General features: G+C 40.0%; 1 protein-coding gene across 3 annotated transcripts; it reads left to right on the forward strand.

Moving 5' to 3' along the window:
• The first annotated feature begins 698 nt into the window (after positions 1-698).
• On the forward strand, positions 699-25,665 carry arhgap17b (Rho GTPase activating protein 17b). Of its 3 annotated transcripts, XM_055035977.1 has the most exons (21): positions 699-1,099; positions 4,588-4,627; positions 12,830-12,934; positions 13,410-13,486; positions 14,356-14,467; positions 14,689-14,765; positions 16,024-16,126; positions 16,374-16,442; positions 16,531-16,612; positions 18,304-18,431; positions 18,999-19,110; positions 19,206-19,287; positions 19,383-19,463; positions 20,625-20,738; positions 20,842-20,933; positions 21,107-21,242; positions 22,011-22,310; positions 22,904-23,025; positions 23,269-23,646; positions 24,143-24,194; positions 25,482-25,593. In XM_055035977.1, exons 1-20 carry the CDS (start codon positions 1,047-1,049, stop codon positions 24,148-24,150), a joined length of 2,271 nt encoding a protein of 756 aa, XP_054891952.1. In that variant the 5' UTR covers positions 699-1,046; the 3' UTR covers positions 24,151-24,194; positions 25,482-25,593. The 3 variants fall into 3 exon arrangements, with proteins under 3 accessions (XP_054891952.1, XP_054891951.1, XP_054891953.1); XM_055035976.1 differs by lacking the exon at positions 24,143-24,194 and having other exon boundaries at positions 25,482-25,665; XM_055035978.1 differs by lacking the exons at positions 22,011-22,310; positions 24,143-24,194 and having other exon boundaries at positions 702-1,099; positions 25,482-25,665.
• Positions 25,666-26,434: the final 769 nt, after the last annotated feature.

The following is a 26,434-nucleotide window of genomic DNA, read 5'->3' on the forward strand; positions in this document are numbered from 1 at the left end:
CAACTTGCCACAAGATGAAAAAATAAATAAATACGCTTTTCAAGAAAAACGTCATTTGTTTTACATTTACGTTCACAGAAGCTCTCAATCCAGCTTCTCAAAACGACTGATTAGGAATTTAATTACAACTTGGCCTCCTTAGAATGGAGAGCTGTTGTCTAGAAGCTGTCGTTACACTCAGTATCCACAAGGTGGCAGCAGTTCACTCTAAAAACCAGCTGTCGATTTGAACACGTTGTGCAAATGTCCTGGGGGGGGGGGGGAATTATCTTCTTATTCAGAAAATAATAGCGGGAGCATCATAAGCATGGAAGGAGCAGCTACAGTCAAGAAATATGGAGTAAAAACCCAGATACTAAGGAGGTGAGGGGCCTCCCATTCACAGAAGTTGCTTGAGGTCACTATGATTTCTGCTCAGTTGTTCGAAACGAACATAGAAGCTGCAAAATAAATCCGATCCGACACAAAAGAATTAAAAGAGACTTTGGGAGAGGCTCCAAACAACTGGAAAGTTCCAGCTGAGCAACCATTTTAGCCCTGTTTATGTGTTTTCCCATTATCATTAAACTGTGCACGGATTGTAAGCAGATTTATTCTGGCAATGACAACAAAGCAACAGAGTGAGACCGACGGCTTGTTCTTGCAGAGGTGTCACATGTCAGCAGGGGGCCATGCGGCTTGCTTACAGTCGGGAAGTAGAGGCACTTCCTCCTTCCTACCTCTCCTTGTTCCGAAAGCCCGTCTGTTGAAACTGATCTTTTCAATGGGGAGCCAGGGGCCTGTCAAAGCTCCGAAACACTGACTTCGTTTGAGGGAGCGGAGGTTCGACCCGAAGCGGCGGCGAATGTCAAGCCGGATCGGTTCTGAAAGCCTCTCAGATTTATTGCGTAAAAAGAAAAAAAAAAGTGACCGGAGCGAAAATAACAATGGCTGCGACGTAGCGCAACTTTTGGATCCAGGGGTGGATGATCAAGAGTCGGACTCGGGTCTGTTGGTGACTTTTTTTTTTTTCGGACTAGAAGGAGACTTGGAGGGCAACTTTCAGCATGAAGAAGCAGTTCAATCGCATGAAGCAGCTGGCCAACCAGACTGTTGGAAGGTAAGCGTCGGATCTGGTGGCAGACGCCGCGCTTTAAACTGGCAGACGGTGATAATGTTAGATGTGGTCGCTTTGGGTCTTCTGTTGTTGTGGGCGGCGTCGGAAGGACTCGGAGGAGATTTTAGGGAAGAAAAAAGTTTAGTTGGAAAAAAAAAACATGTTTGATGTTTTGTTTTGTCGTGTAAAATGGTTTAAAAAACTAGAGGCGTTTAACTCTTTAAAAATGATCGCTGGACAAGTAAAAGTTGAGTCGAATCAACGCTTCCTCGAAGTTCGCATCTTATGTTTTTATTCATAATGTTAGCCTTTTTGAATTTAGCTTATGTTTATTGCATAAAACTGGAGACAATCTTGGTGGATATTTTAGAGTGAACAGAATGACTAAGGAGCAGTCCTAACCTAACCGATCTAATGAACCAGGTATGTAACAGTGTTTCTGAATGGGACATGGGCGTATCCAAAGCCTTTTCCAGTGGGCGACGCAACGGGGGCCAATAATAATCCTGTGGTGGCACACCCAAGCTGTTTTTTTTTAATGTAAGCAGCTGTGGCAATAGGTCCCATTAAAAACAATTGGGCTGGTAGAAATAGTCTGTAGTAGTTTATAAGTTCATGTTTTTGTGTATTCATTTTTCTTTCGTTCATGACTTTAAAACTCAGCAATTTCTCCAATTTTTATTTTTTTTTTAGCCAAAAATATGTCAACCTGATGTCATTAGAAGTTGAGGCCAGGAGTTATTGACAGACATTCAAGACTGGAGCAATAATAAGAAAGCGTATGGTGGAAAAATGAATGAATAAATTAGTATTATCAAATCATTTATTTTTGTTTCTTTCTTAAATCCACACATAAAGACATATAACACATGTACAAATATCTGACATGAAGGGTGGGCATTTCTTAACTCTGAATTATGAGTCAAAGACATAAAAGACACAGACACAGTCATATTATTTACAGTTTTTTAAATTAATTTTATTTATACTGGAACTGTTTTAATATTATATTCCATATGTACCATAAGAAAGAGATATATTTTTTTGTCCCTTGATAAAATAACACTAAAAGCTTCACGATCAACTGTGTTAATGCTGTTAATAATAGGCTAATACTTAACTTGATTACTTTAATCAGTCTTTTTGATTTAATTCTAAGAACTAAAAAATAAAATATCTATCTAAATGTCCCAGATCTAGGTTTTGTACTCTCCGGGAGTGGAATTTCTTCAGATTTGGTTTAGGACTCATTTCCTGATGGCACAGCTGATTAGACTACCCAACCCCGGCCTCTGCCCTCTTCGCTGTCCCTATGGGGCAACCTCTCCTCGTCCTCCGTCAGCCACAGCTGAGCCGGTGTTTCCACCTATTACTGTACGCCACTGAATAAATCTGTGGTTCCTCTCCATGCACGAGCTTCCTCAGAGTGACTTGTCCATCACTCCGAGGGGCTTGGCCATGGATTCCTTCCAGTCGTTGCTCCACACACGTTGTGTAACGGCAGTAAAAATCAACTAAGCCCTGCTCAGAGGTTGCTTTATTGGGAAGCAAAACTGTTGCGAGCACACGCCCTCCCTGGATTATGCTTGGGAAGGGTTAACCCTGCTTGAAATGCTTAAAAAGTACAAGTGCAAGCTAAAAAAAAACAACAAAAAAAAAACATAAATAGCTTAGGTTCTTATGCTTAATTAAAACCACAACCAGCTGGTTCTGATATAATCCTTTTGAAATTGAATTGAAAGTTGGTTCTAATGCACAACAATCCACAGCTAAAAGAGTCTGCACAAGGTATGACAACACACAAACAACAACACAGCTGGTCTTTACAGATAGTGTGTGGTCGGCGGAGCAGGTTGGGACAGTTTGCCACGGGCAGCACACCGAGGGGATTTTGTGGAGTAAGCATTCCCAGCGTTGAGGACCGGGTGGCGCTGGCTCAAACAAAGAAAGTCTCTTTCTTTTCATAAAGGAGGAAACCAGCTGGATTTGCATTCGATTAACAGGAGGCGGTTGAATCACCAGAGTTCAAACACAGCAGTGTTTACAAACAGCTTTAACCGAGTTATTTTAATAAAATCAGAGGCTGCAAAGTGACGCAGGGACATGGTTGGATTTATATTTTCTTCATTTACTCAACGTGGTTTCAAAAAATTAGTGTATAGCACGTGACGTCTTCATGCACAGCACACGCCCCGCGCCGAGCCTCTGTCTGAAGGAGTCTATTCTTAGAACAGTAGCTGCTGCCCAACTCTAAGCCGGATCAATGCTAATTCAGTATTGATAAGAATCATGAGATTGTTGTTGTAGCTCATTCCTTTAGAGGCTCGCCGCTGCAGTCTGATGCCTAATGTGATGATGTGATAAGAACCGAAACTAAAGTTCTTCTACTGGGATGTCATGTTACTGTCCAGCAAACCAGTCGGTAATCAGGAAGTGAAATAATTTTTTTACAAATGCTCATTTGCTGATGTGCATTTAGATTTACTCCGACATCCCTAAAATTAAATCAAATGCAATATAGTTCCCAGCTATTTTTTGACAAAATGTTTTATTGTTTTTAAATCTCTGACTGCAGCAGAGGTAGTCTTGCTTTTCCTTTTTTAATTTTATGAACAGTGAGGGCATCTGAGGCCCCAGTGATGTAAGCCTTTACCGTATGCAGAGAGTGGAACATAAGGATCATATTCTAAGAAGCTCATAACAGCATTGTGTAATACCTCATGTCTGAGCAGGAGATGGTTAATTGATCCCTGCGAGGTTTAGATTCACGGCGTGCGCTCAGACTGCTGCAGAGACAGACGAGATCTACGGGGAGTTTTGTATGGAGACACAACTCGCGGCACATTTGTTAGACTTCGATTGGAAACGATACAGGTTAAAACACATTGAGCTAAAAGCCTGCAAACTGCAGGTGCTCTCGAAGGCGACCCTGTCAACATTTCCTTGAAGCTTTTAGAGCGATGACATGACGCTGTTTATACCCAGATTGTGTCACAAAAAGCGTAGTGTGTTTCTGACATCAACAAGCCTCATGGCGATTCTCACCCTCATGCACACATGCATCCACACATTGGCCCCTGTTGCTACAACAAACAGGTTGCCGATGAGTCAAGAAGTGTGCTTTTCAGACTGGGTGGAGGAATCTGACAGGTTCAGTTTGGCCGCTAGTGTATACTCCTGGAGCTTGGCTGAACACATGATGCACGTTAATTTGAAGCTCTCATGCTCTCTGACAGGTCTTCAATAGGTGACGTTTAATACCAGGTTTCTATTCGCTGCAGGCATTTGTAACAACCTGTGCACAGGAGGAGCTGGGTTTGCTGACCTGCTTTAGTAAACTCCAAGCAGTGTGGTTGAAACAACATTGGATTGTTCTGAAAAATGGCAATAAATGCTACGTTTACGTACACAAACACATGCAAATACGCAGGTCAGCATTTGGGTAACAGCATTGTATAATAAATCTTCTGATCTGTGTTTTTCCTCCACAGAGCTGAAAAAACAGAAGTCCTGAGTGATGACCTCCTTCAGGTAAATATCACGTCTTCAAGTGTATTTGCTATAATAGCTCTATTTATGATTTTATTTGTTGTTTTATTTTCCATTGGTTTATTTTGCATTTTTTCACTTGATTTATCATTTTACATTTTATTATTTGACTTTGTTTTATTTTAGCTTATATTTCTATTTTTTGTTTTGTTTTATTCATTGTTCTGTTTTGTTTTTAATTTCATTTTAGCTAGTAAACATTTTTTCATTTTATAAAGATTTTTATTTCTAAAATATATTATCATGAAATGAAATGTAAGCTGCATTAACTGTTGCGGCCTCAGCGGAAGGAGCTGAAGCATTTTGTTTTGTTTTTTCATGTGGCTGCAATTCAGCATCCCTCTGTATTGAAAAGCAATCTGGTCTGAGCTTTGTGTTACATCAGCTTTAGTTGAACTAATCTGCATGTAAAAAAGGCTTTTTTTTTGGTGGGGCACATTTCCTGGAGAAGAAAAAACTGCAGAAGTTTTGAGTGTAGCGTTCCCATCTAAGACTCTGTTAAAGCCATTATGCCTTTGCTGCTTGTTCAAGCCAAGCTTCTCTCTGGGCTTTGAGTACAACCGCTTGCATTTAAACTTTAGAGCAAGATTCAAGCGCAAGCAACGCTACACCAGCACAAAGTTAGCACTTCAAGAGAAATGCCTCACTGTTTCAACGGTGAAGTCAGTTTCGTGTTTAGGAAATCAAAGTGGATACACGCTGCTGAGTGTGTGTGTTGTGGTTGGGGGATGGGAAGACTTTGGCTTGTGAAATGGTGAGATCATCTTTGGAGAAAAAAAATTGTGGGAATAAATACAGCGGAAATGAAGAAAAGCAGTGCAGAGAGGTTAATCGGTGCAGAGTAAATCTTCAACAACCTTCATTCTCGGCCTCAGAAGTGGAGGCTTTATGACCAGCAGCGGTGAACTCTGAACCGTATGCGGTTCACACCCAGTAACTCCCAACACAAACTGGTGCCAAACATAAATATTTCCACATAAATAGTACTGTCATCTCTAGCTAAATATATTTGCTATTTTCATAAGCCAACAAAAGAGAACAGACTCAGCCGTCCTTCTGAATGCTCTTTCCCGTCTTTGGCACTGAACGTCGGGAGTTTTGTGCTGCGTTAGACATTCCTTAATCTCCGGCTCTCGGCGAGGAATGTTATTGTCAGGAGGTCAGCATTGTTAAAGTAGCTTGGACGTCTTTTGGCAGCTCCAGCTTCTGACAGGATTTCTTTCTAAATGGCAAAAACTCGTCAATCACAGATCTCTGTTAAAGTTTCAGTGACCTAAAAAGATCAGACCTTGGTGGATTACTTACAAACTTATTCCGCCTTTAATGTGACACAAATGCTGGATAATTTCTTCAAAATTGAAAAACATAACAATTACAATGAAACATGAACAAGTATGTTGGGATGTATTTTCCCTCTGGTCCTGCACAGGTTTTGTTTCGTTTCTGGTCTATAAACATGTAGTTTCATTCTTCTGTGTGTTTGGACTTATGTTTGGACTTGCTGTGATACTAACTAATACAATCCCTCTTTATCTTCAGGCCGGCAATGCTCTAAACCAATAAACTTTGACCCCACAGCATGCTACAACCACCACCGTGTTTCAGTGTGGAATAGTTGTCTTGCATCTAGAAAGTTGTGGGTTCCCTTGGAGAAGGCAATTAGCGCAAAGTTTCCATCTTATCTGCACATTGATGTATAAATGTGAGGCTGTTGTATGTGGGGTTTGTTGAAAGAAACTCCAGTGCTTTGATAAGTCAATGTGACTGCTAAATTTGGGCATTGCCATCTAGGAATATGCCTGAGCCATATGGAAATAAGAAATTCACTGATTAAATCATTTGTTAACTTCATATCTCTGGGCAATTATTGCTATTTAGCCAAGACCCCAGCTCATAGCTCTGGCCCCTCTCCAGGCTGGTGCAGTAGGCAATATGCACAATGGGAGCAACACTTTATGCACTTCTCTTCTTAAACTGATTTGCCAATAACTCTGTATTGCCATTTCTAAACTCATCGGACCATAAAACCTTCTACCATTACTCCAGAGTTCAATCTTTGTGCTCCCTATCAAATTGCAGCTTTTTTTTCCCAATTACCTTCGCTCATCAGTAATTTGCTTGAGGCGACACAGCTGTTAAATCCCAGCCCCTTCCTCTCATATTTTGTGTGCAGAACTATTGAACACACTCTTGTAATCACCGATCACAATCACTCATTTTGTTCCGACCACAAATTTTCCACACAATTCTTCCAGTTTTTATTAACTCATTAAATAGCCTGTAATACAATATTTGTTTTGTTTTTTTCCCTTGATGCATGGCAATAATTGGACCCTTCTGAAACAAGAACAGGATTTGTCTTCCCATATGGTTAGTTTTAGAAATAAGGTGCTACTCAGTGCATTTCAAAGAATTGATTTTTTTTGTCACTTGCTGAAACACAGACAAGAATCTGTAGGATAGTAACTACACAAATGATTATTTGTTTAGTTGAAACCAGATTCTTGGCTGCAATTGACTTTTGCTTTGGAAAGGTAGAGAAACCGCTTTGCCATTGGACAAATGTCAGGATAATTCTGCTAGAACAATGAAACAAAATCAAAATGTTTCTTTGCAAGGTATGAGTTTAACTTTATGCAACCAGGTAATTGCATTTTTTATGTTTCACATTTCCTTCTCTAAATGCATATCTTTCAGTTAAGTTTTTAGTCACTATCAGAAAAACGGGCAACATTAGCAGGGTTGTGTGCTCTTTGCACATCTGCTGACGACTAATTTGCATGTTGCTCATAGTCAGTTGTTACATCTGCAATAATCCGAGTAAAATGTGTGGCTTACACACATGCAAAAGTAAATCAACACTATTATTTAATCACACTGCTTGGAAAAGTTTTTCTTCCATCTTCCAAGCGTGAGACCAGAAGGGATCATTTTTCCTAACCCACTTCCCACAATCTCCTGCATCCCCCCCTTTTCTACGAACAGTTCCAATATGAAACTCAACTCTGTTATTTCCATGCTGTCATAGTACTCTCTTCTCTTGCATTTTCCATAATGCTTTGCATTGGGTAAGACATTTCTCTTGTTTGGACTCGTCCTGCTTCAGTGGGAGAGTCTAGAAGGCTGTCAGACTGGATTGTATCCTTGCTTGCCTCATCTCAAAGTGAAGGATATCGAGTTGGAACTGGTTCCAGAAGTCAGTATTTGAATACAACTGAAGATGAGATATCCAAATGGGGTGTTAGATTCTCTACAATGCTCATACTTAACGGTTATGTGGTAAGCGAGTATTGCATTGGGTCAGTCGGTGAGAGAAACTTTTGGTGATCATACTTTTGGTATATTCAAAAGTGCATGATCATATACCAAAAGTGTACATCATACACTGTTCATGGTGTATGATGTACTGTAGGTTTAAACACCTTGCACATGTTTAAACCTACATCATATATATTATTGTTCTCACAGAGGAATTCTGAGAACATGTGGTAGTTCAGTATAGTTCTTTTCTTCCCTGATCATCACAAATAAATCTTACAAAACAGAGGATGGACATTCTGCGTTGTCATATATTATGTCACACCTAATAAAATGGGCAAGAAATTGACTTTTTTCTTTCCAAAATGCAGATAAGATAAGCTATATTCCATGATTTGATAGATTGTTTAACAAACTGTGGCAGAAATAACTTAGAGTAGTTAGACCTTTTTTATTACTTTACTTGTAATGAAATCGGCACACTCTTTACTGTGGTGCTTCGTTTAATTTAGATTTCTGTAAGTTTGTTACATACACAGCTCTCTGGGGTATTTCAGTCAAACTGAGGTCTGGACTTTGACTGGACCATTGAAACACCTTGGCTACGTTTTCATTTTCCTTTTGTTTCTTACTTTGCTCATCTCGGTGACCGCAACCTACGCAGTTCCTGGGGATGCAAAACAGCCCACATCACTACACCACCACACTTTAACCTTGGCGTGGTAGGTGATAGGCTTTTCATTAGACATCACACTGTGTATGTGATTCAGCATCCCAATTGATTCAATCAATCCAAACAATATTTTCTCCAGAAGTCTTGTTTTTTTTTTCTCCATCTAAAACTTTTCAAATTAAATACGTTTTTTCATTATGCTAGAAGAGGTCTCCAAAATATCTGACATAGATCTAGGTATTTCTTGTTGCCATGCCTCTGAGCGTTTCATGGCCTGAATTTGAGGACGATCGCTCCAGGAAGATTAGCAGCTAACAGTCTTTCTCTCTGTTGAATGGATGCGAGAGATCTATTTAGATCTATTCAAACCTTTCTGGATTTTTGGGGAGCAACAATTGCTTCTCTAAACTGATCTCTGATGTCTTTCCAACACACCTGAACAAAGTCCAAATCAATAAAAGTCTTGCCATTTCAGAGGTGGTGTCATTTGCCGATGAAGCAGTTAAAGAGAACCAACGCTCTTTGTTGTATCTAAAGTAAGTCAATTCTCAATGTTAAGATTTCCTCTCTCAAATTAGAGTGGCTTTCACCCCAGTTATATAACCACTTGATCGTTTGAATTTAAAACTCTTGGAGGTCTGACCACGATCTAGTAAAGCCAGTTTGCGTTTGCATAACACTGATGTCTTTACGCCTAACGGCATCATTAGAGAGTTCTGGCAGAGTTGGAATCCCAAAATTACTTAAAGATGCTGTTTGAGGCAACCTCCACTTTGCACGTCATCCATTGCCAGCCGGTTGGCATGTGATCTACAGATTAACTTTAAACCTTAAAAAAAAAAAAAAATGGGTGCACATTTTTATTTAATGAACAAGTTTCCTCGTTTTCACTTGTACAGTACTTGCTTAAATTTCTTCTCTCAAACTAAAAAAAAATCTTCCCTGTTTACAAATATGCTCAGATTCCCCTAAAAATGTTTCTGTGTTCAGCAAGTTTCTCCTGCTCCTATTCGAGTCGTGCACTTCAAGCTTTAACTGACTCGAATAGGAGTCTGCACCTGCAGATTATCTACGTGGAGGACAATTGTGTCATGCTAACAGTATCAGCTAATAGAGATAAAATGTTACTGACATCACTACCTCGTTTTTATCATAGAGTGATTCGTGAACATGTAGGACGGAGCCGGAAGTGCCCGCAATCAGAGGAAGTTTGACAAGAGAAGCAGAACACATTTTTACAAGAAGCATTACATCTGAGTGCAAAAATATTTTTAGGGATAAGCAGGTCAGCATTTCAAGCAAGCAAGACATTTTTTAAGTGTGTCCATGCATGTTTCATTAAGTTAACAAGGTGATTTTTCAGAGATACAGTGATTCTTCAGGGGAGACGTTAGTCACCACCTCTTACACTTGGATCGTGGTTGTCAGCTGGGGGTTAGTCTCTAATTCAAACTTCATCTCTGTTCCAGGAGAGAAGAAAATGCTGTTCAGTTCTGCACAAAGCATATAAAATAATCTCCCTATTCTCTGCAGCAAGCAAAGGGTGCCAGCCACTCTTCTGACTGCTCATGACTGAAAGTAACAGAAACAAAGTAAAACTAACAGATGAGTCATATTTTGACTGGACTTGGCCCAGGACAGGATGTGGAACACCGTCATCCAGGGAAACGACTATGGTTTTCTGGGTTTGTACAACTGGAAGGAGACCTTGAAACATGTTGGTCCGATCTCTTACCGCTGCAGCCTGATCTCAGATGAGCAGAAAGCAATGGATGGATGGCTGTAATGATAGTCAGCATCCTACTTAAAAATGTGTCTGGTCTGATCTGATTCATCACTACAAATTGAAAAATTTGCTTGGTTTTTAGCCTAAGTCATTTCCCAGAAAAGGGGGGAAACTGAAAATGTGTTTCCTTTCTTTCTTTCTTTCTTTTTTCCTTGTTTTTTTGCATTCTGATGTTCAGAATCACATGAAAACACTTAAACACTTAGCTTAACTAAATTTGGACTTTAGAGTCCAAATTCTTGCTCTATTTTTTTTTCTACTTCTAACAAAAGCAACTTTTCTTCAACTATTCCAGAGCTCTCTAGAATATTTCTAGATTCAATTCTTACTTCTGGTTCATCGTTAAATTCGTAATTCTTAGTTCCCGCCTGCCAGATCAACCAGCTAGTCATCTTCTAGTTACGTCGATGATGCAGCTTTTCAGTCCACCAAAATGAAAATGCAGCCGTCCACACGGCTTCTGAGTCACTCACTCAACATTCCACGTTTCTGCTGTTGTAGGTCAGAGGTCAGCAACTGGAGCTTGCTGTGCTCAGTTTTCACTGCTGCTTGGAAAAGAAAAAGCAGAAAGCTGAAAAGTTGGCAGTGAGTGTGAACTTTTGGAAAGTGTGGTAACAGCAGAGTGGAAGCAGTCATTTCTTTTCATTTTTAGTGTGTGTGGGCTTGTCTGTGACGGTTATCAAGCAATTTGCCCTGTTTCTTTCCTCTCATCCAACTTTTAATCCACCGCTTATCAGGGTGTGTGGTTGAGCTTGTGCTTGAGAATATCTAATTGAGCAAGAATAGTGGTTTAAGTTCGGGAGGACGGTGAAACCAAAACACGAAGAATCTCTTAGCCAGAAATCTTTGAGAAACCCACCAAAATTTTCCTTTCTGAGGGACTTACTTCTGTACCTAATCTTTATATTTTCTTGTTTGCTCTGTGTTACCTTTTCTGTAAACTTCCATCTCTTATATGCTTGGAAAGAGTTTGTACTAAAGACACAGGATGTGATCAATATGTTTGTAGCCCAGCCGTCTCACCCACACCGCAGACTCTCAGAGCTTTCTTTTCTTTCTTGGCAGACATCATTGGAAAACCTGCAACTCATCAAGTCATGACCAGATATTCCTAGAGTTAGGGATTGTATTTATAGTATCTATTGCATCTTCCAGGACAGAAAGTGAATTCCAGCTGTGATGTTGCGCTAAAAGGGAGCAATGATTTAGAGAGGATAAAAGTGAAGGAAGAGGATGAGATCTGACAGCAAATAGACTCGGATCTTTGGGCGCAGCTGGATGTTTACATCAAGAAAGGAAGAGGAAGATAATACTCAAGAGGCAGGCAGCTATTTGTGGTCTAATGTAAAAAAAAAAAAAAAAAAAAAACAGCCTGTCCAGACCTCAAAAGAAAGAAATGCAATAATTATTTTAGAAACATGACGCACTGTTTTACCTGCTGAATAACCACACAGCTGCATTCTTCACCTGACAGACTTGGCATCACTGACACAACTGTAGACTATTTTCCACTAACTTGATGTACATCATGATGTCAATAAACAAAACTAATATTGCCAAATTAAAATTGTTCAGTTCCAATTCTTCCCTGGTTCTCCTAACAATGCACTGCTTGTGTTTTATTGTCATAAAATTATCCTGAAATCAATGCTGTCTTCTTAGATATGACTCAAATCCTTCCTGCAGCTGCAAACAGCTTTTCCAAGAGGAATTTGGTGAAAAACTGGTGCTTAAAGTGGAAAAGCAAACAAAAAACAAGTTGAACTGCTCAAAGAACTGAAACTAGTTGTGTTATACCTCATGTGTCGTCACTAGAGGCATGTGCGCATGGAGAGTCTGGATTTTATCTCGACTAGATAATAAGTTGGAACAAAATATCAAAGCAAAAAGAGAACCTGAATGTGACATCATGTATGTTTAGATAGCATCCTTCATCTGAAGGGAGTTAATATTTCAAGTCTTTCACTAAATGAATGATGGTCGTTATAATGTACACTGCACTGTTCAAAGTTACAGCGTTAAGGCATGGATAACCTGTTAAGTCAGATTCACAGCCTATATGATTGTTTTCTAAAGTTTCACATGTCTCTGTCAGGAAAGCTTTCCCTGCCCTCATTAAAGAGCCCCATCACTGCGTTCCCTCTTGACTCATCCTTGTGTCTTTGTGTCATAGCTGCTTGTTGTTCTGCTGCAGAACTCAGTCAGATCCTCCATGACGTCCCGATACCAAGGACAGGATGGAACATTTTTCAAATGAACGTGGGCTTATCCAGCCTCTGTGTTTTGATTTGTAGCCCTCACCTGGGTCGTATATGTTGAACAGGAAGGTGGAAGGTTTATGTTTCCTTCATCCTGGTTCGAACCAGTGCACTGATCTTTTCCTCCTGTTTTCTTTGTTCACATTTTGAATTGTGTTTTCTAATTTTCTTTTCTTTTCTTTTTTTTTTGTCTTGTCGTGTTCATGCAGATCGAGAGGCGGATGGAACTGGTGCGCTTGGTGTCACACAACATGCACAAGAGGCTGGTGTCCTGCCTGCAGGGTCAACTTGGCACCGACACAGAGAAAAGACATGTGAGAAGAATGTGCTATTGCTGTTAGCCTTTGCTCTGTTATCTGAGCTGAACTTTAAACTAAACACAACTTTACTGTTAAGTCATGTTATAAACATTCGAGACATTGCTGTAAAACTTTACAGATGTTTCTGTGCCACATGGATGGCATGTGCTGAGATTATAGCTCTGGTACTCCTTTGAGGGTTGCAGTAACAGAGATTGGTATCTTATACAGTGAACTCATGGCATCTGTTCTTATGTAACACATAGATATGAAAAATGGCTTCCTGCCAAAGTCATAATCCCTGTGGAGCAGCTGCAGTCGGTGTTACCATCGAAAACAACTGCTCTTGAGTTCCTTTGCCAAACTTGTTTATGTTGTTGCCACCTAAATTATCCAAACACAACATTGTGTGACTTTCCTAAAGTTATAACTCAGCTTCAAGTCGTTTTGTTTCATAATAGCCTAACTTTGTTTTTATGTCTTGCTGCAGAAAAAACTGCCGCTGACCGGATTGTCCCAGACCATGCAGGAAGGCGGAGCTCAGCTAGGAGATGAGGGCCTGATTGGGTGAGGAAAAACTGTAAAACTCCTCAAACATTTCCACGTTTTGTCACACTACAACCATAAACATGAACATATCCTATTGGGATTTTGTCTATTTAATCTTTTTGTGGAGTTTTGTGAGTTTTTCTAGGGTTTCTTGAAGAACATTAGAGAACAAAGCATATCATGAAAATCTAGTCAGAGATAAAACTGCTGAGAAGTTTAAAGTAGGGTAAAGTTATGAAACAACATTCGAAACTTTTAACTCAGAGCTCTGATTAATCCATCGTCTGAAAAAAAAAAGAACATGCACAGATGAAGAGAGCATTAATCAGAGACACAGAAAAGGTTCGTGGTAACTGGAGGAGAGAGATCTGCTCGCTATGTTATAAAACATGGAGGAGTCAGCATCATGCTATGGGAATGCTTCTGCAGTCAAGTATTCCATATCTGACAAATTTGCTGCAGCAAATTGACTATTTAGCTTCAAATAGTCAATTTGCAGCAGCACTTCACACAAGCTCCTTTTCAGATACACAATGAGCAAAAGTTGATGAGATGTACAAATAAGCTGCAACAGCATCAAAAGATGTCTGAATGACAACATGAACCACACTCTTTCAGATGTTTTTTTTTTTTAATTTTTAATAACACTTTAAAACCGTTTGCTTCTATGCCACATCTATACACAATTTTATGCTGGTCTATGACATAAAACACCAATTTTGTTTTCTGGTTGTGGGTTACAAAAGGGGAAAAAATTTACAGGATTTCAGGAACTGTGAAGCAGCACTGCGACTATGTGAATGACTGAAAAATCACCTGACTTTGGTAGAAACTGCATGCAGAATTGTGAAAACAGTGAAATTATCATATATTTGTGTGTGTTGCAGCAAGATGTTGGAGGCGTGCGGGGAGACCGAGAGCCGGTTAGCCACCGAACTTATGCAGCATGAATTACAGATCGAAAAAGATATTCTGGATCCTCTCAACCAGCTGGCAGAGGTAAAAAATAAAATAAAATAAAATGAAAAAACTGACACAACTCATTTTATGCTCCACAAACTATTCAGTATCTGTCATGCAGCTGCTATGTAACAGTTGTTCTGTACACTGAAGCATTAAATTCACTGTGTAATTCACAGACTTGTAGGAAAGACGTCCTCAATGCTGTATTACGAGTTTAGTCGAGCCTTTCTCATGATTCCTGAATGTTTTTCCCACAGGTGGAGATTCCTAACATACTGAAACAGAGGAAGCAACTTGCCAAGCTAGTTCTGGATTACGATTCGGCCAAGACGAGGTGCATTTGTATGAAGACTGATGCCTATTTATTAATTAATCCACAATTTATGAAGCTCATAGTTTTTACATCTTCAACTTGACATGAAGGTTTGGTTGTTGTTGGTGTAGTTTGAGCTAAAAAGGCTAATTTTGGAGATGATCCTGTAAATACGGTTGAAATCAGAGATGTAACCTAATTTGTCCACTTTGGTAACAAGCAAAAAAATAATTTTGGGCCTGATTTAATGTCAAACACTTTTCACCTCTGCCCACGAGTTTTCTGTGTGTGAGATAGCCACTCCAAAACACTGACCTTATTATGCTTATTCCGCTTTACATCTACTTTAGTGATACAGTAAAGCCTACTGTCCATGTTGAAGGCCCACTGGAACCCAAGTGTTAACTTCCTGAATAATGACTTCACGTGTTCCTCAAATATTTCCCATGATGCATCCATTTTTGAAAAGTGCACCAGTGCCTCCTGCAAAAAAACTACCCACATGAATACTGCCAACACCATACTTTGTAGTTGTGATGATGTACTGAGGCTGGTAGTCTTCTCCTTCATATAAAGTTGTCATTATGGATAGATAGGGTTTTTACTTTCATCCTGGTGTAGGACACATCTTAAAAAACTGAAATCTGTGTTTTTGTGTGGCTTTTGGAGCAATGGGCTCATTCTCTCTTAGTGGTCTTTCAGTCCATGTTGGTACAGGAGATCTTTGTCTGATTGATTCACGCATTTCGTTCCAAATTTGTTTACCTCTCCCTTCAGACTAAATTGATCATTGGAGATTCCCAAGTTGTTTCGTCTTTCATATAATTATTTGAACACATTTATATTCATCAGAAAATCCAAGAATGAACCAATCTTATGGAGATCCAGAATTCTCTTCTTAAATTCTTGGCTGATTGCTTTTCTTTTCTGTATGATGTCACAAAAAGAGGCATTATGTGATTGAGATGTTGCCTTAAAATGCATCCACAGATGTGCCTCTATTTAATCTTATAAAACTTGCAAAGCTTCACCAACTGGACCTTTCCAGTTGAAAATGTTGCCACTTAAGTTAAGCTTTTCTTAGCTTAAACTGTATTTGAAGAGAGGTAAAGCAAAATATCTTAAATATGGTCTTATTTTGTCATCTTCTTTTTTTAATTCTAAATTATCTAAAGCAAGAAAGATTTAATATCAGTCAATGAGAAAAATAGGTTGTGTTTTTTCATGTGAATGTGTTTTCAACTGTATGCTGCAGTATGATTTGTTTTATGTCCTTCAGGTGGTTTCAGGCAACAAAGTCCAACAACCAGGCCATGGCAGCTAAAGTAGACTCACTCAAGGATGAGATGGATGAGGCTCTCAATAAAGTAGAAATATGCAAGGTAATAATCAGTAACTCTGCATGGACTTTAATGTAGGCTTGTCTGAGCTAATAGGTGTACATTCCTGATGTGGCTGAACAAAGAAGGCCTTGCAAGAATGGCTCAAGGCTATCATCCCAGGAAGATCGTTAGTGTAATTAAAGGTCAAAGCTTTGTCATGTGGGGCTCATCATTGTCGTAATGAGGAGTTTATGGTTAATGCTCAGAACAAAGATTAAGGATGCTGTCACCTTCATTCATCCCGCAGGACCAGCTGTCTGCAGACATGTACAACTTTGCCTCAAAAGAGGGAGACTATGCACGCTATTATATCATGGTGAGTGTGTCAAAAGTTTTATAGCTCAGCTCATAATCCAAACAACCGATTCATGGATGGCAACGTTTTGCATTTGTGTGTGTTGCAGTTATTAGAGGCCCAGGCCGAGTATCACAGGAAGTCTCTGTCAGCTCTGGAAACAGCTATTCCTACCATCCAAATACAGCAAGGTGAGGACATGCTGTTTATAATAAGATCCATGAGTGTTTGCTTTATTCTGCAGTAGCATGAAAATAATCCGACCAGGCTTGTGATCCAAGCCAGGTCGATAGATCTTGGTGTGAAATCACAGTGTGAGTTTCATTTCCTTTCACTACAAACAGAAGAGAATTGAGTTTTATCCAACAGAAGAAAATGAAAGCACTAAGTCAGAATCAGTCAGTTTATCAGCTGATGCAATATTTCTAACCTATAGAAAGGTTAAATTAGCTCTGTGAATCATATTTAGTGATTATGAACCCCGCCTCTCGACCAATGATTGGTTGGGGAAGGTCCCAGGCCTCCTGGATGGAAGCATGATTTCAGTTTTTCTCATAGTATTTCTGCAGTTGGATTTGATCCGACGCATTCTGGCAGTCAGGTCTGATGCTGATATTATTCTTGGATCCGATTTATGGCTGAGGAGTCCTGTGTTGCTTTCCCTTCTGATATAACTAGAGCTTTCAGCTGACAGGCTACACTTTGCTAACACCGAGTTCCCTGTCCGATACTTCATTCAAAGAAGACACATGAAGCCGTGGCAACTTTGAAGCAAAATATCACACTGCATTTCATCAGTAATGAATGTACTCACTCACTATTAAATGTGGGTTTTGGCAAGCTCTCTAGTTTTTTCTCTTATCTAATTCTTTTTATAGCAACAGACATTTTGTCCCAACTGGAGATTCTGCAGACATAACATGCAGCTCCCACATGGGTTGACTAAGCTAAGAAGGCAAGTTGACATAATGTTCTGTCAACTTGTGATGTGGAAGTTTCATTGTTTAATCAGACCTTCTACATATAGGATATATCTGGGTCGACACACACAGCACTCCTGCTGGCTCTGTGAAATGGTACACTGAAGAGCGAGGCTAATGCAAGCAGGTTTCCCTCTGTTTTAATAAAACTCTTTGATAATTTGGCTCATCACATATTTCACTGTGGTTTCATTATATTGTGTTCAAACAAACCATAAAGAAAAGTTGTTCTGTTAGTAAAAGTCGCATGCTGCTTCATAAGTCATGAAATTCACTGTTTCAGCTGATCACTGTGCAGTTCAGTTGGGGTTACCTGAGCACAGGACAGGTCACAGGGTATGGACAGAGAAAGCAGAGTACTATCTGTTCCACTGCAGAAGTGCTTGGATAATAGAGGGAAAAAAACATACTTGTTAGATCAGCAAATATTTTTGTTCAGTGAATGAGAATAGGTCACCAACAGGCATCAGGAGTTGAGTTTTGTCATAGACATGTCTGTGGTTTTTTCCTAATAATTACTGAAGTAAAATTGTTCTAGATGGAAAAATAATGGAATAATTCAACATCTTTTCTCGTGATTATTTTCTTCTCTAAAGTTTTTTTTTATTCCAGATATTTGTGGGTTTAAACTCACAAATTAGTAAGTTAATTAGTTTTTCAGAAGTACTAGACATGTTTATTTTAAAATCTTTTTTAGTATAGATACATCTTAGAAACCTAACATGAAATTTTGAGAGTATAAATGGAGCCTGAGATGAAACCTAATTTGAATAACAAATTCTTCATAAAAAAAATCAGGCAGAAGGACTTTCTTTTAGCCTTTGAGTCAGACTAAAAGCCACATTAAATAACCATTAGTCATTTGATTGCCTCCAACATGTTAATGTATTTCATTTATGTAGATACATGGATCGAGAAGCCTGCATTTGGCACGATGTTGGAGGAACACCTGAAGAGGAGCAATCGAGAGATCGCTTTACCCTTAGAGGCCTGCGTCATGATGCTGCTGGAGACCGGCATGAGGGAAGAGGTAAAGATGAGGGGAAGGCATGAGTCAGAAAAATACCCCCCTAAAGTAGGGTCAAAGTTGATGCTTATTAACCAGAATTTTAACATAAATCTTTGGCCATAAAAAAAGTAAATCCTCATCTCCGTTTGAGCTGGAAGGAGAGGAGGCTCCATAAAGGATAGCATCTACAGACTGGAAACATCTGTTGCCAAGTTTTAGTCAGCTAGTCTTGGTCCTGCAGGGATAAAACATGTGTATGTGTGTGGGCATCTGTTCGCCATTAGCCTCTCTGCTGTTGCACACTTTAAATGTAACAGTGCTGCTGGACTCCCTGTTGACTGTGATTTAAAGCATTTTTATGAAGTGAAACCAAACGGTTGTGCTGCGTCTGTCTGGTGCTCAGTCAAACAGAGACAAGCGATTCTGACGATAACAGGACGGTTCCTCTCTTGTTTCTGACAGATATCTACTTCTCCTTTCCTATTCCCGGCGCTGCTCTAGCTTCTTGAATTTTTAAGGTGTTAACCAGAGCCGGGTGCAACAGTGCTGATGATAACATTTTTCTTTTATTTCTCATGTTCCTCTAAGGGTCTCTTTCGGATTGCTGCTGGAGCTTCAAAACTTAAAAAGCTGAAAGCAGCACTGGACTGCTCCACTTCGCAACTTGAGGAGTTCTACTCAGATCCACATGCAGTCGCTGGTACAACTTCCGCTGTGGTCTAGTGAAAAGTCAAACCATTTTGTCAAGATGCTTTTTAAAATGTATTTCTCATAGTGTTTTTGTGCTTTTTACAGGAGCTCTGAAGTCTTACCTCAGGGAACTACCTGAGCCTCTAATGACGTTTAGCATGTATGATGAGTGGATACAGGCCTCCAAGTAATAAAGCATACACACACATACACAGATGGGATTTTTAATATCCTGCAAGAGATGTTTCCTGCAACTAATGCAACTGTTTTCTGTGTTTTCAGCATTTCTGACCCTGACAAAAGGCTTCAGGCTCTCTGGGTGATATGTGACAATTTGCCAAAGGCTCACAAAGCTAACTTTAGGTATGAGAACGCTCAGTAATTACGTCACCAGAGCTTAAATTACACTTTAAATGCCACACCTTTGTAGAAACTTGATGGTAATAAAAATGTCAAAGTAATTTAATTACGGATCTTGAAATCTTGGAGCAGTTTTAACGTTGTAAAATTAATCACCAATAAGAAGTGGCTGTAGTTGTAGCAAAAGAACAGATAATTGTACATTTCACAAAACTCCTTTTTACAACTGAGGCTAAAGAGCCTGAACACATTACTTCAGTCTTGGCATTTCTTCACTGGTTTCCTGTCAGCTTCCCAATTGATTTTAAGATTTTATTGCTTACTCTTAAAAGTTCAAACTGCTTCAGTCAGCCAGTTTCTCTCAGATGTCCCAAGACCCAAATTGAAACATAAAGCGATTGAACCAGTTTATTTATAAAGCGCTTATTGAAAAGCAAATGTTATCTAAAGGTAATTAACAAAAAATGTAGTTGTAGTTTACATTAATTTAGAAAAGTTATACCAGTTGAAATTATCAAAATTATCAGGTCAAAGGAAATTTTTGTTTTAGTCTGGAAAACAGTGACATCAAGTGGTGAGACTGTAGTTTGCAACAAAGTCAATAATGTTGCGTTAAGGTCGGTGTGCCAGAATGTATTGATAAAATACATTGACAGTCTGTTAAAAGATTAGTAAATAGCAGTCTGTGCCTTCAGTGAGTAATTCTTAAAATCAAATAAAATTGAATGACTTTTTAACATTGATTTAACCTGGTTGTGTGCAGATAAAGCTGCTTTGTTTTGTTTGGTAAAATAATATTTAAACACACAACCTTTAACTTGAACGGTGTATTTATGTGTCCCTTTAGAGCAGGGGTCTCCAAATCCAGCCCTCACGAACCAGTGTTTCAAAACTACTGAAACATTAGGCATTTCAAACTTGTAGATATTAAATACATTTCTAGACAAATGATCTCTTTCTACTGGTCAGTTATGAATATACCAGTAAAACAATTAAAGGCCCCTGTCACTGAAGATGTAAGGTGATTGTGTAGCGTCATGGTTGCTCCAGTAATTTAGTTAAATTACAGCCACCACAAGTCTCTTATTTACCAATTTATAAACTGGATTGTGAAAGCAAAACTGTTTCTTATGCTTATTGGGATACTGGTGGTTTCTTTTGCAGGTATTTGGTGAAGTTCCTGGCTAAACTGGCTCAGGAAAGTGAGGTCAATAAAATGACTCCCAGTAACATCGCCATCGTCTTGGGGCCCAACCTGCTGTGGGCAAAAACAGAGGGGTAAAAGACAGCTTCTTTGTGGCAGTTCTCTTGCATACTTGGTACGCACATGTATTCCCGGCTTTGTTTGTTTTATTTTGCTGCTATGTCACTGCTAACTCAGGACGCTGGCAGAGATGGCAGCAGCTACGTCTGTCCATGTTGGGGCCATCATAGAACCCATCATCCAACATGCTGATTGGTTCTTTCCTGGAGGTAAATTGAAATTAGCTCCAATTATCACTTAATTAATCAGATATAGTTTCCCCACAAACAACAAATACAAAGTTTTGACAGTAAACAGTTGATTTAATTTCTTTCTGTGTTGTGTCTGAATTAAAAAGGAGATTTTACCTCTGTTAATCGCAATTATCTCTTCTTTCTTTCAGAGGTGGAGTTCAATGTTTCAGGCATGTTCTCCATGCCCAGCCACCCGCCGACCCCAGACCTGGAGCCTGGGCTGGACAGGAAGCGCCCCGGCAGCACCGGGCACGAAGGGGACGCTCACACGCCCCGTAAAGACAGGTACCCGTCTCGTCCCAACCTCAGCCTCAGCCTGCCCCTCGCCCTCCCTTCCCGCCCCAAGACACTGAGCAGGCAGGAGTCGCGGGGCCCGGCAGTCTCGGCCCTTTATATAGTGGCCGACGAGTCCATCACGGTCACTGAGACGCCCACTGAAGATCTGCCTAGCCCAGACTTCAAAGCTGTGCCATAGCAGCATGTAGCATTAATGAATTCAGTTACTGGTCAGTGAAAGAAAGGATGATGTTTTCTTTTATCGCTGCACTTTTTTTCCCTGATCTGTTTGCAAGATTTTACGACAATTTAATCACGTACTGTTTCATGGTAATGTTTCTTTATGTGTTTTGAAGAAATTTTTATTGTTGGGACATGATTTTGTCTGTTTCTCTTTGTATTACTGCTCTGTACTCTTGCCATCTTTTTAATTTCCAATTAAAGCTTAGGTCTCTCTGTAGGTTTATATTTCGTGTGGGCTTCCTGTGTTGCTTTTTGTATCTCTGGTGTCGCCTGTAACTTTTATAGAGTGCAGCCCAGTGTTGCTCAGTTTCAGAGATGACTGTGGTGTGGTTTTATGTGCTCTTTTGGTTCTACCTTATGACCTGGTTTCACTGCTCTCTGGAAGTACCGTCTCTCTCTCTCTCTCTTTCGTATGTCTTACACCGTCTCTGACTTCTCTTAGCTGTCTCTCTCAATCTCCTGCTCCCCGTCACTGTTTGGTTGGCGTGTGGTTTTGCCGTCCTGAACTCTCTTCCCTTTCCCCCTCCTTCGTAGCCCTGTTAACAAACATCCGGAGCCTGCTCCACGCAGAATCGGCACTGTAAATAGAAAGCAGACACAACTAACCTCACCCACCTTCCAACCCTCACTGCCTCCTCTGGAAGCTGAGGGTTCCTCCCAGACCGAGCTGCAGTCCCCCCAGGTTCAGTCGCCAGGTCCAGATGCACAGCAGCCGGGTCTGATCACTGCTGCTGCTGCTGCTGGTGATGGAGGCGGTGAGGCTCATGGGGGTGGGGTCCAGGCAGCCGCAGTGCAGCCTCAGGGTGTAAGGCAGCCCAGCGCAGAGGACACCAGGTAAGGAGGGAGCTGAGGTCGCAACAGTACTCCACCGTCGGCTCGCAACCAATCAACCAGTCCGGAACCCGCCCAATCTTTGTGTTTGCCCTGTGTTTGATTCGTAACTGTAAGAACCACTCTGGATCTCTTAGATTCATAATCTCCACCTCATGCACAGCATTTAATTTGGCTTCCGTGATTACGAATGCGATGAAAATCACGTTTTATTTTGATCGTGCGTTTATGTTTTCTCTGTTCTGCTTGCGATTTTGAATCTATTTTTATAATACAATGCGCTTCTTTCCGCCTGCTAACCGGCACGTTCCAGTGCTCTTCTGCTTCTTGGGCTTTTTCATTTTGCATTCAACACATTACTGAAACAGTTTTGTGTCTGCATCTACTGACCTATTATTGTTTTTGCATCTTGTTTGCCTAAACCTGAGTGATTCCTCTTGTTTTGACCTTTGTCCAATCTCGTGATGGAAAATGTATGTTGATGTTTGTGTGCATGATCTATTTATTTTTATTATTTTGCATCATTACAAAGTGTTGTGTCATATAAAGTAGAGTATTGATATGGTTTAATGCTTTGCTCTGTTGTATTTTAACAGCCAACCCCGGGAACCTTTGTCCACCCCTCCTCAGCAGAGGAATGGTTCACTCCATCTTACAGTCGGGACTCCGCACTCTCAGGGTGGGTCAAGAGGGCCGAGTCCTCATATGGTCCGCAGAGGTGAGACCGGAGCACACTCTCATATTCATATTCACTCTCATTTGCAGAACATTCACAGCGTTCTGCAAATGTTTTCACAGTTATGTAACTTTTTGTACTTTATTCTATATGTTGATGTTGTCGTGTTGATTTATCGCTTAACATCTCAATAAAATACATTGAAGTTTGTGTTTGTAACGTCAAAAAACATTAAAAAAAAAGTCAAGGGAATAAATAATGTATTGTTGTTCTTCTGTACTGAAGGCACCAAAAAACAGGCACCGGCTCCGCCCAAGCAGCCGAGCCCGTACGCCTCTCAGTCCAGCAGCCCCCAGCCTCCAGGCTCTCCCGGTCACCCACCCCTCACAGCCCGTCGTCACTCCAGCAAAGACTCCATCCATGCCCCGAACCACCCACCGCCGCAGCCTCCTCAAGCCCACCAACCGGCCCAGGGAGACCCCTCGCCGCCGACAACTCCCACTCCGCCTGATACTCCGCCCCCGTACGCCACTGGATCTCTGCCCCGCCCCTCCAGGCCCGCCCCAAAGCCAAGAGTGCGACCCAGCATGCCACCGCCACCACAGCCCGTAGCTAATGACAACGGTAATGGCATCTGCAGCTCTGCATCCAAGATCATAACAGGTAATGACATTATTCTACAGGTTCAGAAGCAGAATATTAAAAGCTATTTGATTTATCAAAATGAAAGTTCTTCATTTAAATTCATCAGGCAAACTTTTGTTTTTTTTAACATCAAGTTGTAATTAGGCAAGGGTCTTTTTCACATCTTTGAAGTGTTTTGGATTGTTAACAATATTCCAGATGCATGCTTATAATAATAGAGTAGCTGATTGTGTCAGATTCTGTAAGTTGTTAACCTTTTTTTTTTTGACATTTTAATCAAATTATTCTTCTTTTTGGATCAAGTTGAAGCGAAGAAAACAACATCTCCAGCCATCTTCCAGCAATTCTTTTTCCTTCCCTTTCTGCTCGTCTGCCGATAACCGTCTGAAGCTTCCTCTTAGGTGTTGCTGTTTTTAGATCTCGAGCTTCTTCTTTTGGTTTCACTGTCTCGATTTGTGTCACTCTGAACTGTGGTGATCTGAAGCATGACAGGAAATGTGTGTAAACATTGCAGATGTCTGAGCTGCTGACCTGCCTGTAAGATGAGCTTTGCCGGGCAGGTGATGGTAAGGTTCCTATTGGCTGGGTGTTTTGGCACTATTTGCTGCTTCATGTTTGTCTGTCTATTTTGGGGGAAAAAAGCAACTAGAGTTTTGTTGCATGTCTGCCTCATGTAACACAGATAGGTGCATGTGCATCTCAATAAGTTGTGCTGTCATTAGAAGGTTAATTTGTTTCTGGTAATTCAATTAAGAAAGTGGAAGCAATAGATTGAATACAGAGGTCAGTATTTCAAATATGTTCGTCTTGAAAACGGACAGTCTAGAAAAGACAAAAAACAGTGACTGGTAAAATAAAAATGTTACATAAGACCAATATTAAAATGAGTCTGGGTTTTTCTTTCACAATTATCTCAGGGGTTTTTATTTATTCTTGTCGCGTGTGCAATTTTCTACCACACTTTTTCCCCCTTCCACTCACCTTTCCAATGATATACTTGGAGACGGCACTCTTTAAAAATGACATTTACAGGCTTACACTCCATAAATTGTAAAATGCCAAGTGAACAGTCTTCCTCATAATTGCGTAGACCATAACACAATACTTCTGAAGTAAATGGTTCATGATTTTGAACAGGAAGAACATAATGTAATTAATCTTTGACAAATGAAAAGGGGTGAAAATGTGGAAAAACCGAACTTGCGTACAGAACAACAATTTGTGGCAGAAAACTAACACTTTGATCGCACCACACCGACACTGATACATGGTGGCTTCATACTGTTCATTTTTCAGCTGAAAGCTGAAAGAAATTCTTTTAGAGTGTAATAATTAACATTTTGGAAAGGAGAGTGGGCCAAACTGTTAGGAGTCTCCTCTGTCATTTAGCTAACAGATCAACTTTTGGATGATATTCTGATTTATTGAGATGCACCTGAATGTTCATGTGTGAAGGGATGTTTTTGTGCATTTGTCTGTTCATAACCTGCTTGCTTTTAGGTTTAACCGTCCCCCAACGGCCTCTGTCTCTTAACTGTTTGCCATCACACTAACATGCTTCTAAACAGGATCAGACTTTTTTTTTGTACTCTCTGTGGTCAATGCTCTTAGCCACATCTGTGCCATAAAAGTTTTGTTGCATTTACAGATTAACACACCAAGGAAACTGAAAAAAAATCCCTCATACATTTTTAGCAGAATTGACTATGTTTAAATTGCGGAAGAGTCCTTGGTGTCTTAAAGAATGTTGAGTTTGTAGCGGTGTGTGTGTGGGTGTATGTGCACGTGCAGCTGTTTGCTTTATTTCATGATGTGTTTGGTGATTTCGCGTTCTGGGTTTTTTTCTTTTGCAGATGGAGGGCTGCTTATGAAGGGGATCACAAGAGCTTTAGTCCCTCAGGTGATCAAGGAGCAAGAAGTGAAGGGCTCTGCTGGTCAAGAGCCCACCTCCACCCTGCACCCAACCATCCAAATAGAGTCAGAGAACACTGCTCTGTAGAATGTGCTCCAGCTTACATTGTTCGTTTAAGACAAGGGACCAGTATATATATATATATATATATATATATATATATATATATATATATATATATATATATATATATATATATATATATATATATATATATATATATATATATATATATATATATATATATATATATATATATGCAGAAGCCTTGTCATACAATGGTGGCTTAAACCACAAAACCCTGGTGCAGCCATCGCTTCCAACATTGAACTCTTTGTGCTGCGCACTCTGCTAGGTGTCTAAAAATTGAATTGCAGAGCCAAAGCTTAAAGGACCTGAGTTACATAGCAGCTTAACTGAGGAAAAAAAAAAGAATGCTGGAGAAGTTTCACCTTTTTTGTACCTCTCTTTGTTTTATGCCAAAGTGTCAAAGCTAAAAAATCCTTTTGGAGACAAGCATCTGAGTGCAGTTTTAGCTTTTTTTATATATATATATATATTAACCTCTGGCATCAGATTTGAATTCAAACTGTCTCTTATTTATCATGAAGCTAAACTGACTTTTCATTTTCCAAATTTGGTTGTTTCATCGGACAGAATGAAATGTTCACAGTCTGCAGGATGGTATTAAGAAATAGCTAAAGGGCCAAAGATAATTGTGAGTTGTTTAGCACAGATCAAGAGATGCGATGACCAAATACATTGGGAAGGGTGCAATAAGAGATGCAGTTGTCTTCTGCTGATGGCCTGTTCAGAGCTTGTTGCTGCATTTTCAGGTGGCTTTACAGAGATATCTTGAAGAATACAACAGGGTGAGGGTTGATTGTCTCATTT

The sequence above is a fragment of the Poeciliopsis prolifica genome, unplaced genomic scaffold, assembly GCF_027474105.1.
Source record: "Poeciliopsis prolifica strain line A6 unplaced genomic scaffold, Auburn_PproV2 SCAFFOLD010, whole genome shotgun sequence".
Classification (NCBI taxonomy): Eukaryota; Metazoa; Chordata; class Actinopteri; order Cyprinodontiformes; family Poeciliidae; genus Poeciliopsis; species Poeciliopsis prolifica.